Below are 14113 nucleotides of genomic sequence, written 5' to 3'. Positions count from 1 at the left end.
TTGTGCTTTGTTCCTGTACCAAAAGACAATGTACTTAATGAAACACTGTCCCCTAATGGAGGACAGACTACCCCTCAGTTCTAATGAGTCTAAGGATATATAGCAAAAACAAACGTCCACTACAGTGGACACAAATTAATAGGCAAAGAATATACGCAGCTGTTCCTTCCATCATAAATGAATGATAAGCTAATATGAATGCCATACTACCAATTGAGAGAGAGAGAGAGAGAGAGAGAGAGAGAGACAGAGGGAGAGAGAGACAGAGGGAGAAAGAGACTGCACCACTTCGATCCTATTTACTTTGAGCTACGTTCCAACAGCTGGACACTCCTCGTCCTCCTCCTCCTCATCACCATCCTTCTCCTATGCACCTTGCTACTCTCCTGCTGCGGCGAACCACATTCAACATCTCCACCGCAAACACAAGGAGCCCGGGATGATGTCTGCGTCCCACAGGGGACCCTCTACCACACAGCGTGGAAAGACGCGCTAAAAAAGAGCGAAGACGCGGGAGGGATGATTGGGTCTTTGTGGCCGTCTGTGGTCCTGCTCGGCTTCCTGTGCGTGTCCCCCATCCGAGCTGGTGAGTAAGCTCCTCACATGCAGACGTTTGTGCACCACTACAACACGTGTTGCTCGAGGGAGCACATGTCAACTGCTCAAAATAGATTTTCCGAAGATGCGAGTACAGCGAATGTCAAGTGTAATCAGTGTTTGAGAAGCTCAAGTAAATGATAGTCACCATATGCATTCAAGTCCACGGATATTATGCAAATATGCCCTCTGTAGGTTGTAAACACCATAGATATCATAAAAAACTGGAATGGGTGGTTGGTAGGAAGACACGGTGGCATAAAACAAGAATGAAAAAGGTAATTGTGACAATAACCTCAAACACATCAAGAGGTCAACTGACTGAGAAAATACCAAGATGTGCAAAGCCTTAATCAAGGCTAAATGGTGCCTACTTTGAAGGCTCTAATTTTAAAACCTATTCTATTTTGACTGAAAAATGAAAAAAACAATAATAATAATAATAATAATTGAAGGGTGGTTCTCAACTTTTGACGAGTATTTAATGTGATATTTCTTGTCAATAGTAGGACCCGACTGGATTTTTTAGGCCAATGCCGATTCTGAATCTGTTCGAGGTGTCAATTTATGGAACAACTATCAAATAGAACTAAAAAGATGTGAATCAATGGCTGTGCTCAAAAAGAGTTAAATGTCTAAATTTAATAAGAGAATGTATAAAATTTTGGGTAAATTTGTGATCTGTAAATTTTATATTCAGTACACAGTATATGTGATTTTTTTATGTACTTATGATTGTGTATGAATTATGTAGAATGTGTTATGTTCACTAAAATAAACTATCAAACAAAGGGAGAAAAAAATGTTATTGAAGTATTGGTTTTGATTTTGAACTGATATTGAACTAACAGATCTCCATCCATCCATCCATCCATCCATCCATCCATCCATCCATTTTCTAAAAAAAATGTTGGGACTAAACATGCAGGCATGTTCAGTCTGTTAAAGAGAGGTTGCTGTTGTCAGACAATTACAAATTAATAAATAACTAAAAAAAATAAATAATATATAAATATATATATATATATATATATAAATATATATATATATATATATATATATATATATATATATATATATATATATATATATATATATATATATATATATAAATATATATATATATAAACTTCATAATAACATCTTTTGCGTAAAGATCTGATGTTATTACTTACCGCTTATTGCACAGTGTGGCTTATCCGTGACAAAAATCTTTTTTTTTTGCTCATATTTTGCAACTGCGGCTATGTACCAGTGTGCCTTATAGTCCGGAAAATACGGTGCATTATTTTCCAGATACTTAAGTTTTAAATAGATGCTTAAGTATCTAGGATTGAATGTCTGTACTCTTATAAATAAATAAATAAATACATACATACATACATAAATACATAAATAAATAAAGTGAAAATACGTCCCTGGCATTGGATGAGTTAAAAAAGTTATTGTGAGTAAAACAGCATCTACTTCCAGTCATATGCGGGATTTTATGATTCGCATATTGGTCACAAAAAGCAGTGTTATCAGAGAATATCTTGTTGAAAAATAAGTTTCAGTTTACAGAATGCATTGCTTGGTGCAATTAATAAAGTTATAAGAGCATTAAACCTTGTCATAAATAGTTGAATGGGTGTCATATTTAACAAGTTTATGCTTCATTTATGTTGCACTATGTATTTTATGATTTTTTTTAAACAAGCTGTGACTTTAGGTCAAGTAATGACATCCAGATCAATTCTTTGCACAAGGTCCTTGCATTGCTCAGCTAAGCATCGTAAAAATGAAGATTTGCTTCATATTGAATAACAGGAATGAGCTTATCAATAAATTCTATGATATATGATGAAGGATACAAGGTTAATGTGTGGATTTATTTGTAATAAATAGTGATAACAATGTTACTTTTATACTACTGCTGTAAATGGTTAGAAATGAAAACACTTAAATATTTTCCAATTATTTTTGGCTAATGGTTGAAGGGCAGATTTAATCAGCTGTGCCCTAATTAATACCACTTTTTTTTGTGCTGTGTGCGTCACAACTGAATTGCTAAACCTAATATATGAACGGTTGACTCATCTAGAATGAGCTACACATTTTGTTCTTTTAGTCTGGGATTACAACTTTTTGATGAACATTCACTTATGAATGACTTGGAGCTCAGCTTTCACACAATTAAACAGACAATTTCCACAGTTCACAGCAATTGGTGATTTCAAAGGAATGTCACATGTCTTTAATGTTACCTTCCTGGCTATAATTTTCTAGGAGTGTGTGATTTGTGAGGCAATTCCTTCTTTCAATTGTATACGTGCTGAGACCAGCACTCCCAATGATGTTTGAACACTGCATCCTAACAGTCAAAGACTTATGATGGCCACACAGCATTTTATCACCCTGAAAAATTCAATTATGTGTGTGTTATGTAATGCAGTTTTCCTCTTGATGGTGTTAGTATTGAACTGAGAAAAGAAACTGTGAGACTAGTACATTTGTCTTTGTAGAACACCATTATAGGACCATCTTGGCCTTGTCAGGAAATTTGAGTGCTCTTCATACGGTATGTAGCATCTGACCTATTAATTTTTTGCCCACTGTAGTGGACGTTTGCTGGTATTTACCTTTTGACTCATTCAAGTTACAATACTAAGTCCCAGTGTGCTCAGGAGAGGACATTCGATCCTTTCCAATGATGGCTCAGGTGTTCAGGTTTGAAGGAATTACAGTGGGCGCCCGTGTTACGAACTTAATCCGTTCAGCGGCTAGGCTCGTAACTCGAATTTGCCGTATGACGGGCAATCCAAACTTATGTTAATTAGTGAATGCGTGCAACGTGTGCAGAAAGCTTAGGTAAAAACATCACGACTTTATATCCATATTAAAAATTAGTAACATAATCTACTGTACAGTTAAATTAAATAACATAAATATACAAAGGAAAAATGACATTTACCTTTGGGGCGACATGACTTGAGATGGTGGTGAGTGGAGGCGGAGGGGAGCAGCGAACCCGCAGAATTTTTTTTTTTTAATTTTAAACGAGAACTTTTCTTCATCGAGAACATATCATTGGCGGTTTCCTTCCCTTTAATCCATAATAGAAGAAGCCTCTCCATTTTGATGTTGACCAAGGTCCGTCCGAAGGCACGGAAAGTCACGCCCATAGAAGACTTTCTTGCTTTAATAGCGTTCTTGTTCTTGAGAATTGTACCGATTGTCGAGCAATTACGGCCATACTCACTAGCAAGGTTAACTATGCGTGCGCCTCCTTCGTATTTTTTTATTATCTCCTGCTTCGTTTCTATTGTCATCATCCTCTTACTTCTTCCTTTACCGCCACTTGGAATTTTAGAAGCCATGTCTAACAGATAAAGTTTGCAAAGTCTTCACAACACAGCGACCAGCTCGTGCCATCAAGCTAGATGAGGGCGTTCGGCCAATAGCATATCGGCATTTCTGTGATTGACGTGACGCCGGCCAATAGCATATCAGGATCTCCGTGACTGAGACCGTGACTGTGACCTTAATTGACCAATAGCATATCGGCATTTCCGTGACATGCGAGAAAAGTTGTTTTTGTTGATGCAGCAGAGCGAAAAAAATAGTGTGCACACACTGACCGGCATGTTGGATGGTTTGTAAGACGAAAGGTTTGTGCATAAGAGCGGGACAAAAAAACGCCGCGGTCCACGTTGTAAGATGAAAAATACGTAAAACAGGGGGTTCGTAAACTGGGGGCCCACTGTACTTCGCTGTCTTGCAGAGGCAGAATAGACACAACAGTGAACACAAATGAAGTACAACACAATCCAGCAATAACTTACTTAATGTTTCAATTAATTTTCCCTTAATTTGAAAACAAAATAGCGTTTCTGATACTTGAAAGAACCTTGTGGAAATCTTGTATACTCCCTGACTTATTAACCAATCAAATTATATAGAGCCAACAAACCATTTGTTTATCAAATTAAATTTTCTTAAAGTCTATGACCTTGTTGAATATAAAACGTCTCAATTCATGTACAAAGTGTACAAGAAATAATCTTGTCGCAGTGTCCAAAAGCTGTTCAAGATTAGGGAGAGTTGTTACGCGCTAAGAGGCCAAGGTGTTTCCAATAAAACAAAGACAAGCACAAATACAAACCAAATACTGCATGTGTTTCAGCAGGGGTCTCCAACTCCAGTCCTCGAGGGCCGCAATCCTGCATGTTATTGATGTTTTTGTCATATTAATAGCTCATCAGCAAGCTCTGCAGGAGCTTGAAAATGATCCTAATCATTTGAATCAGGTGTGTTTAAGAGAGCAGTAGGGAAAACATGCAGGTTTGCGGCCCTTGGGGACTGGAGTTTGAGACCCCTGTGTTTCAGTATAAAGAAGAGATGCCAAACACAAGGCCTAGGGGCCAGTTTAGCCCACCACAAAAATTTTATGTGACCCATGAAATTAGCCCATTAATTTGACTTCAGGGTCCTGGCTAAAATACTAAACCAATCTCTCTTTTGAACAGTTTTTGCCAGCCTCTGATTTCAAAACTAGGTAAATGTGTGACGAACATACTTAAAATCAAGTCATACTGGCCCTCTGACAGAAACTATTACTGTGATGTGGCCGACGATAAAAATTAGTTTGACACCCCTGGTAATAAAATGTTCAGTTAAAATAATTAAAGAGTATTACTACGTCAAAAACAATGTTAAAAAAGTACGATGCTACAAAGACATCAGCAATTGTAAACCTAATAAATTGTACAAAATCTTCATGCTTCATTTTTAATTTCCATCCATAATATTTCTTTTATTTATTTGGATCATATATTATATTTATCCGTCACCTTTACAATGACTGGATACGATTTTTTTTTTCTTTCATAGGGAACAAGCTTGTAGGACTTAATAAGTTGTGAACTTCTTCTTACTCCTTTGAACATATAATTTATTACAAATTATTATGTATTGATCCTTTCTTTTAGTTTTGTTTAATTCAATGAAATTGGTGTTTATATGTTCAATAAATCACAGTACCTTCACATACCCCCTATTGTGGATCACTGCTCTATGACAATGGTCCCCAACAACTGGTTTATGGTCTCCTAGTTGTTCACAGGCCTTTTGGTATCGGTACTGTAGAACATTGACCTTACCATATTTCGCTGCCCATCGATGCAGCGATGTATTGTAAAACAAGTGCTGCCCCTATAGACGCACTTTGAATGCAAAAAAAAGAACAAAAACAAAAAAAAACAAACAAAAAAAAAAAAGAGTAGAAACATTAATATGCCAATACAAGGGGAGAAAAAAGCAGAACTGGTCCCTATAAACTTCACATCAGTGTGGTTGAGTGCGTCAAGCAATTATTTTTCACAACTGCTGCATATGATTGCTTTTGGGAAAGTACGCTGACTTTATAGCACAATCTTCTCTGTTGAGCATGGTTCTTTAACAGCAGTAAAGAAATGTGCATGTTGAAGCAGGAAGATTAAAAGACTAATGAGAAAGCTGGCACTCACCAAAAGGTCTTGGTGTGGTTCATTAAGCTCAATATTAACGGAAATGAAAGATCACCCGGTGGGGCAGAGAAGTTACAATTTTACACACTGAGTGACCATGTGGTCATACTGAGCATCAATCAATCAATCAAATTTTATTTATATAGCCCTAAATCACCGAAGTCTCAAAGGGCTTCACAGAATGAAAAGAGGTCATACAGAGACATCTTTTCAATGTAAGGTACACAACAGCATCCCCTGTCAAAGCTCCCAGAAGGGGAAGGAAAAACTCAAAAACCCCAATTTGGGGAAAATCAGAAACCTCCAGAAGGGACCACAGGTGGGAGGAGCCCCCTTCCAGGCCCACAGGTTGAAGTGGATGCTGCATGTACCGAACACAGAAACAATATAAATATAAATTACAGAAAAATGAATATTACATGCATGAATATTACATGTCATTATTCAATCCGTTTTGCACTTGTTTTTTTTTTTTTTTTTTTTTTTTGCCATATCAGACAGCCTGCTGTCAGCTCCACTTAATGTGACCATTAAGGAGATTGAGGTCAACTCGGCCGTGGTCACATGGGAGACTCTGGAGGGAGACCCTGTCATCGGATTTGCCATCACTCAACAGGTTTATCCAGCCACAATTTCTTTAAAATTTTTAGCCAAGCGTGGCAGTTTGGCAGAGATGACAAAAGTATGCACACACAGATACTGTAGATTAGAATTTCATACAGATGCTTGAGTGAAATATCAAATATTCTCATAAGAGTAGAAGTACTGATTCTAAGTAAAGAATGAATTTCACTGTAATGTAATTTTTTATTCCCGTATCTTATTTTGACAGTTTTAAGTTAAGTAGCTGGTCGCTTTGAGTACAATGATGAGAAATAGACATTTGCCACTTCTGGAGAAAATGTGTGTGAAGGCGTGGAAGCTGAAATAAAAAACACTGAAGTTCACGAATGATTTGGAATGGTGGGGAATAATATTGATTGAGCTGGATTGAGCTCATTGAGCTGGTTAGAATTGGTTAATATTTGTAAAAACTGCAGGACAATAGTTGCTGAGCGTTTTTTTATTTTGGGGCTTTTGAAAATATTGTGAATTATTGGCACATGAAAAAAATAGGTAGGTTGAAAATTGTTTCAGAGGTGAACTTAATGAGCTGAATGATTTTAAATTTCAAATGAGAAGAAAGTGAATCTCCTTTGTTGATTGTTGATTTTTTTTTTTTAAAACTCATTCAACGCCAGGGACGTATTTTCACGTTTTTTTAATAGTCCGGACAATCGATACTTAAGTACATTAAGGGCATTAATTTCCAGATATGTACTTAAGTATTAAACCAATAGTTTTGTAAATGGGATTGAATGCCTGGACTCTTAAAAAAAAAAAGTTAAAATACGTCCCTGACATTGAAGGAGTTCATAAAGTGAAAATGTTGAAGTTTTGGTCAACTTGAAATCTTGACATGTTGGTAATCATTCACAAGGTCAATTGAATGAGCTGAATGATTCAAATTACAAATGAGAAGTATCTAAATGTATGATGTTAAATGTGACAATGGGAATGAATGGTGAAGTTTTAAGTGACCTAATTTAAATGTGAGGAAAACCGTTCATATTTAGAATAAGAAAAGTACTAGCCTGCATTGTGTGCATTTTTGAAACATGTAAAAACTAAAATGATGTGAATTATATGAACTATGTAGAAGGAGTTGCATGTCAAAAAGTCCCCTTGTGTCCTGACGCAATAATTTTCCTCACCCTTGTATAAGAACCTCATACTTGTATCCTGCTCCCCAGAAAAAGGATGTACGCATGTTGCGGTTCATCCAAGAGGTGAACACCACCACACGCTCGTGTGCCTTGTGGGGTTTGGATGAGGACACGGAATACATCGTTCATGTGCAGAGCATAAGCATGGGAGGCAGCAGTCCCCCCAGTGAGCCTGTTCTCTTCCGAACCCCTAAAGAATCCGAGAAGCTGGCATCCAAGAGTCCAGGTGAGAGACAGAAAATTGCATCATAAATGCAAATTATTTTTTACCAATACAGTTGGAGACGGAAAGAGTCCTGATACTTGCATTGCGTTGTAAATAGGAAGCCTATTTGACCACTCCCTTGCTCCATAATTGCTGTCTCGAACCCCCGCCCTCACATACTCATCTTCCTCTCGAATGCAGAGGAAAGGCTTTGTCGGCAGACGCCGCATGCAGTGCTTCCAATTTTATCAGGCCCGACCCAGTTAGAACGTAAAGAGCGGCCGCTTGAGAGGAACCCTGCTGATATTAAACGCTCATCAGCAGCGGGGTGATAAGAGAGTGAAGTGGGGAGCAACATCTCTCAAAGAAACATCCCCAAGGAGGAGGAATAGTTTAAGGTTCAAATATACTATAAAGGATGTGTGTAAATACAGAATCCTTTTCACTTTCTGAAATGAGCCACTGACTCAATACTTTTGTCTGTATCATGTGCTTGAGGAAATGTAACACTTTGGGGTCATCTCTTTATGTTTTCTTCCTAGATGAGCTCACACTGGAAGAAATGGGCCAGGCTGCTCAGCTCAGAGCTGGCGAGGTCATCATCATCGCAGTGGTTCTTGTCATGTGGGCAGGTAACCACTTCACACACATGAGCATCATCACTCAACACAAATGTATACGATACAAGCAATGTATGGTAGAACTAAACTCATGTCACAACAAGCAGCAGTTTGGTAGATGGACTAAATTTAAAATAACACATTTTAAACAATCCTAAAACTTTTGCGTTATTAAAATCTATTTAATTTAATGCTACTAAATAATGCAAAATTCATCGCTAAGAAATAGCAACAGAAAGATTGGGGCAACACATGTCGACAAACAGTCCAAGAGAAGTTGTGACTATCATCTTCATATACACCCGCATTATACCAGTTAAAAGTTTGGAAATAAATTAAAATCTCAAAGTCATTAAGAGGTGAAGTGATATAATTTAACATTCTTGTCATAAAGTTGAGTGAGAAATAATTATGATGTGCAAATCTTGGCCAAAATGTGTCTACCTCACACCATCAAATTGAAATAGTCAAAGGTTTATTCTCTCTTGAAAATGCACAGCTGTTAATTGAAATATATTCCTCGTCACAAAGCTTCATTCATATCAGAGTGAGCTGAAAGTCATTCCAAACCATAAATCATCATTCATAACAGCGGTCCCCAACCCCCGGTCCGCGGAGCTTTCAATACGAAACAGAGCCAAGCAAGAGCCCTCACCTGGCTTGTCGAAAGGCGGGAGCGAGAACTTGGGACAATTGGTATGTGCAGCGTTTGCTTCACTTAACAGTTGTTGAACCATAGTTACTGTGCTAAGCTAACGATAGCGCAGCATTGTCAGCACAATATTTAGTACGTTTGTGATGTGGTTTTTAAAGCAACCCCGGTCCTCAGTCTAAATTTAATGCGTTGATTGGGCCGCGGTGATCAAAAGGTTGGGGACCACTGATTTATAACATAATGAACGGAGTCACCTCAATCTATAAAGCATTATCCACATCATAATAAACTGAAGGTCATTCCAAAGCATGAAGCATCATTTTATATAATAATGAATTGAATCACCTGAAACTATAAAGTATCATCCACATCATAATGAACTGAAAGTCATTCCAAACCATAAAGCATCATTTACAGTATATTGTAGAGAACTGAGAAACTTGAAATTATAAGGCATCATCCACATCATAATGAACTCAAAGTCATTCCAAACCATAAAGCATCATCCACATCAAAAGAAACCGAAAGTCAATACAAACTATGAATCATAATTTTATATTATAACTAGAAAATGTGCAATTCCTGAAGAAATTGCATATGAAGGGGAAAACGCTGAAAGGAGATGCGTTGAATGGTGGAATGATGTGGAATGTCTGAATGGCTTAAATCTGTGAAGTATTCTGAATATTACACCGTTGGATCAATTTGAATAGGCCAAATATTGTAGACGATACAAGGGAAAAACTGATAAAAGTGTAAACATTGCAGGAAAATTGAATTGTGGGAAGAGGAAAACGGATACACCCATGGAATGTCGGTAATCGGGGGAATCGATTAAAGTTGGAGCGGTGTAAATCGGATGAGTAATAGCAAAGAAGAAAGGTTACAAAGCTTTGGTGAGAACAGTGGGAATGAATGAGGAATTATGGATAATAATATTAAAATAGTTATGAATTATTGGAATGTGTGATATTAATGAATTGAATGATGTTTATATGAAATGGGGAAGCTTCAAATGTGAAATGTTAAATATGACATTGGGAAGGGTTAGAATGATGGATTATTATAGGTGAAAAATATGGAATTATGGGAAAATCTGAATATTTATGAATTTTTGGATCGGTGGAAATGGTCCCTAAGGCGAAATGAATGAGTTAAACGATGTGAATGTGTAATGGGAAAGCTCCAAATGTGAAATTTTAAATCTCCCATTGGATATATTGGAATGTTGGAATATTGAAAGGAAAATGAACTGGGAATGAGTTGAAATGTGTCAAAAAAAAGGGCGGGATAAAAAAAGAGGAATAACATACGTGTGAAGGCTTTCGCCTTCACACAATGAACTGAGTCACCTGAAACTAGAAGGCATCATCCACATCATAATGAACTGAAAGTCATTCCAAAGCATAAGGCATCATTTATATCATAATGAATTGAGACACCTCAAACTACTGTATAAAGCACCATCCACACCATAAACTGAAAGTGAATCCAAACCATAAAGCATCATTTTCTATCATAATGAACTGAGTCACCTGAAGCTATAAAGCATCATCCACTTTATAAGGAACTTAAAGTCATTCCAAACGATAAAGCATCATCCACATTAGAATGAACTAAAAGTCATTCTAGTCATAAAGCGCCATCCACATCAAAAAAAAAAAAAACATAAAGCATCATTCAAATCAAAATGAGCTGAAAGCCAGTACAGTCATAAAGCATCATCCACATCATGAAAGTGAAAATATTAATAAATGCAAAACTGTCATTGAATTCAGATTCAAAAATCTAAATTATAAAACATATTTAATTTTTTGTAACCACATAATTACATCAAAATCTCTTCATAATTTCAATGACTTCAGTATTAACAAATAAAGGGAAAAAAACAGTGAATTAGAGGATATTTCCAAACATTTGACTGGTATGTAGATTTTTATAAATATAAAATGGAAATGTTTTAATTAAGCAGTACATTACATTGTTTGTGTGTGTGTGTGTGTGCGTGTGTGTGTGTGTGTGTGTGTGTGTGTGTGTGTGTGTGTGTGTGTGTGTGTGTGTGTGTGTGTGTGTGTGTGTGTGTGAAAGTCATTATTGACATCTCCAGTCATTTCGATGGCAAATGATTATTTGAGATAAATGTGTCTTGAGTTAAAAGTGTGGTCGCGGAACAAATTAAAACCCTAATGTCAAGGCTAACTGTGCCAGTAAAAGCAAAACAAGATACCCAGTATCTTGGAGGGGAAGAGCTGCTTAAGGACACACACTCTTTTTCCATCTTTAATTGGACCTCAAGGTATGGCAACGTCAGTTGAAACATGGCCTCCAGCCTCCACCATCCATATCATGAATTATTCCTCTGCCTCGCCGCCTGTGTCAATCTCCTCTGCACACATCCTCTCTTCTCTATGCCCCTGTGTTTTTAATCTTGCCCGTCTGTCCACACGACTGGCTTTTGACACATCAACCCTTTCTTTGTTTGCCAGGCGTGATTGCGCTGTTCTGTCGTCAGTATGACATCATCAAAGACAACGAGCCCAATAACAATAAAGACAAGGCCAAGAACTCATCGGAGTGCAGCACTCCCGAGCATCCGCAGGGAGGACTCCTGCGCAGTAATGTTTAACAGCCGCTCGCCATTTGCACACCCTGCAATAACGACACCCAGTCCAATCTCAGGACAGGTGACGACTCGTGCCTTTTTCCCCATACACAACAATTGAATGAGAGGGAAATTAATATATGTATATACAATACATATGCTCTAAAAAAAATACTGTATTTTCCGGACTATAAGCCCCACCGGTATATAAAGAACAGGACCAAAAATTGAACAAAAAAACAATTTTTGTCACGGATGTATGGAATGCTTCTTGTATGGAAGTTTTTTAATTTTTTATAATTAATTTAAAAAAATATATTGCCTGCCAAGAGCAACATCCTCTCTTTAACTAACTCAACATGCCTTCATTTTTAGCACCAACATATTTATGCAAAAATGGGTGGATTATTTTAAACATAACACCAACAGAATACTGCAGCGTTAAATAGCAGTTCAAACACAAAACAATTTCATCGATAGCATCTTCTTCTGTCTCCCAATGTTTAATTGCTAGATTGTTTTAGTGAACATACAAACACATTGCAGATAATTCATACATACAATCATAAATATTTAAATACAATCAAATATACCTTATATCAAATTTACACATCACAAACTTTCATACACAATCTTTTTTCAATTTAGACATATTTTTAAAATATTTTTAATGATTTATTTTTAAAACCTATTTCAAGTTCAGCCATTGATTCACATCTTTTCAGTTCTAGTTCATGGTTGTTATATAAATTAAGACCTTCAACATTTTCTCGACCGGTGCATTGTCTCCTGGTGGCTGGCAAAAAAAAAAAAAAAAAAAAAATACAGATAAGCCACACTGGACGAGGGGGCAGGGCTCAAATCATGAGGAAAATTTTTTTCTATTTTTTCTAGGCCTATTTTTTAAGAATCAATATTATAAAATATGTTCTGTTAGGGTAAGGCTTAAAGGGGATGTCAACCCCAAAATTTTCTTTACAATAATTTATGTTTCCTCTGTAAACATGGCATTTTTATTAACATTGCATTTGTGGAAAGTAGCTGCATAACCCACCTGTTTTTATGCATCGCCGGTGCGGCCATTTTGTCTATTGCTGTCGACTAAAAATGACATCACAGCTGCTCAGGGCTTGGGTAAACATCACATGACCAGGCTCAGTAAACAAATGAGCAGTGATTGGTCATATTCTGAGCCTTTGAACATCTGTAATGATTCAGCAAGCAGCAAAATGTCCACAACCTGAGATGGAAAAAAACATGGATATTTTGGTGGTTGACTTCTTCTTTAAAACAAGAAAAACAAAACAAAACGAAAAAAAGATTCAATGGGTGTTTCCAAACTATTTTTTGGTAGTGTAATTATACTATGTGTGTATCCACTTTATGTAAAGAAATACTCAAGTATGTGTGCAAGAAATTATGAAAAATCATTCTGTTAACATTAGTGGATTAAAAAAAAAGAAACATTCACCTTTTTTTGGATCTGCAGCAAAATATCATGAAATTTACTTTCCTCCTGTTTTGTTTAAATCCACTTTGGGCAATAATTCAGCTAACGAGCAAATGGGGAGGGAAACAATCTCCTTGGGTGAGGTAATATGATCCGTCACTGTCGACTTAATAAATATTCCAGAGTTATCTTAGCAAGCAGGATGAATGGTAAATCGTTGAATAAGCTTAAGAGGGAAGAAAAACATGATAAGCCTTCAAAAGATGATTATAAAATTGCTGCCATTGCATTTTCTTCTTGCTTCAGAGCCTGAGAGCCATTTTGAAGCCAAACATGCTGGAATACAGATTCAACGTTTAACTCCTCTTGGCACAAAGAAGAATCGCTGGAAAAAAAGTGGAATCAAACGCTTACAAAAGGGAAGAGGATATTTTATTGGATATTGGAGGATATTTTGTTGTGATCAAAAGTAGCCCTTTCTGTGCTTACATTTTGACTTTGGGCAAAAAAAATCGGATTCCTGCTTGTTCCATCTGTTGTGGTTTTTTTTTTTTTTGGGGGGGGGGGCGCTGTTGGCCTCGCTTGAACTTTGTGTCACCACTTGTAATGCATCTCCTCGCCATCTTTCTGGCTTGTGAGTGCCCTTGACATTTCAGGAATAAAATGTGACTTTTTTTTTTTTTCTTACAGCACAACGTATTTTGCTCCTAC

General features: G+C 36.9%; 1 protein-coding gene across 1 annotated transcript; it reads left to right on the top strand.

The window, feature by feature from the left end:
- Positions 1 to 289: 289 nt before the first annotated feature.
- On the top strand, positions 290 to 13950 carry fndc5b (fibronectin type III domain containing 5b). The gene is made up of 6 exons (XM_088404449.1): positions 290 to 586; positions 6602 to 6720; positions 7898 to 8096; positions 8618 to 8707; positions 11837 to 12034; positions 13709 to 13950. The coding sequence occupies exons 1-5, from the start codon at positions 520 to 522 to the stop codon at positions 11974 to 11976; spliced, it is 615 nt and encodes a 204-aa protein (XP_088260575.1). The 5' UTR covers positions 290 to 519; the 3' UTR covers positions 11977 to 12034; positions 13709 to 13950.
- The last annotated feature ends 163 nt before the right edge of the window (positions 13951 to 14113 follow it).

This window comes from Hippichthys cyanospilos, chromosome 21 (assembly GCF_059441005.1).
Source record: "Hippichthys cyanospilos isolate Australia breed blue-spotted pipefish chromosome 21, RoL_Hcya_1.0, whole genome shotgun sequence".
NCBI classification, from domain to species: Eukaryota; Metazoa; Chordata; class Actinopteri; order Syngnathiformes; family Syngnathidae; genus Hippichthys; species Hippichthys cyanospilos.
Note: the sequence above shows the minus strand (reverse complement) of the source record. Positions and strands in the feature narration are given on the sequence as shown.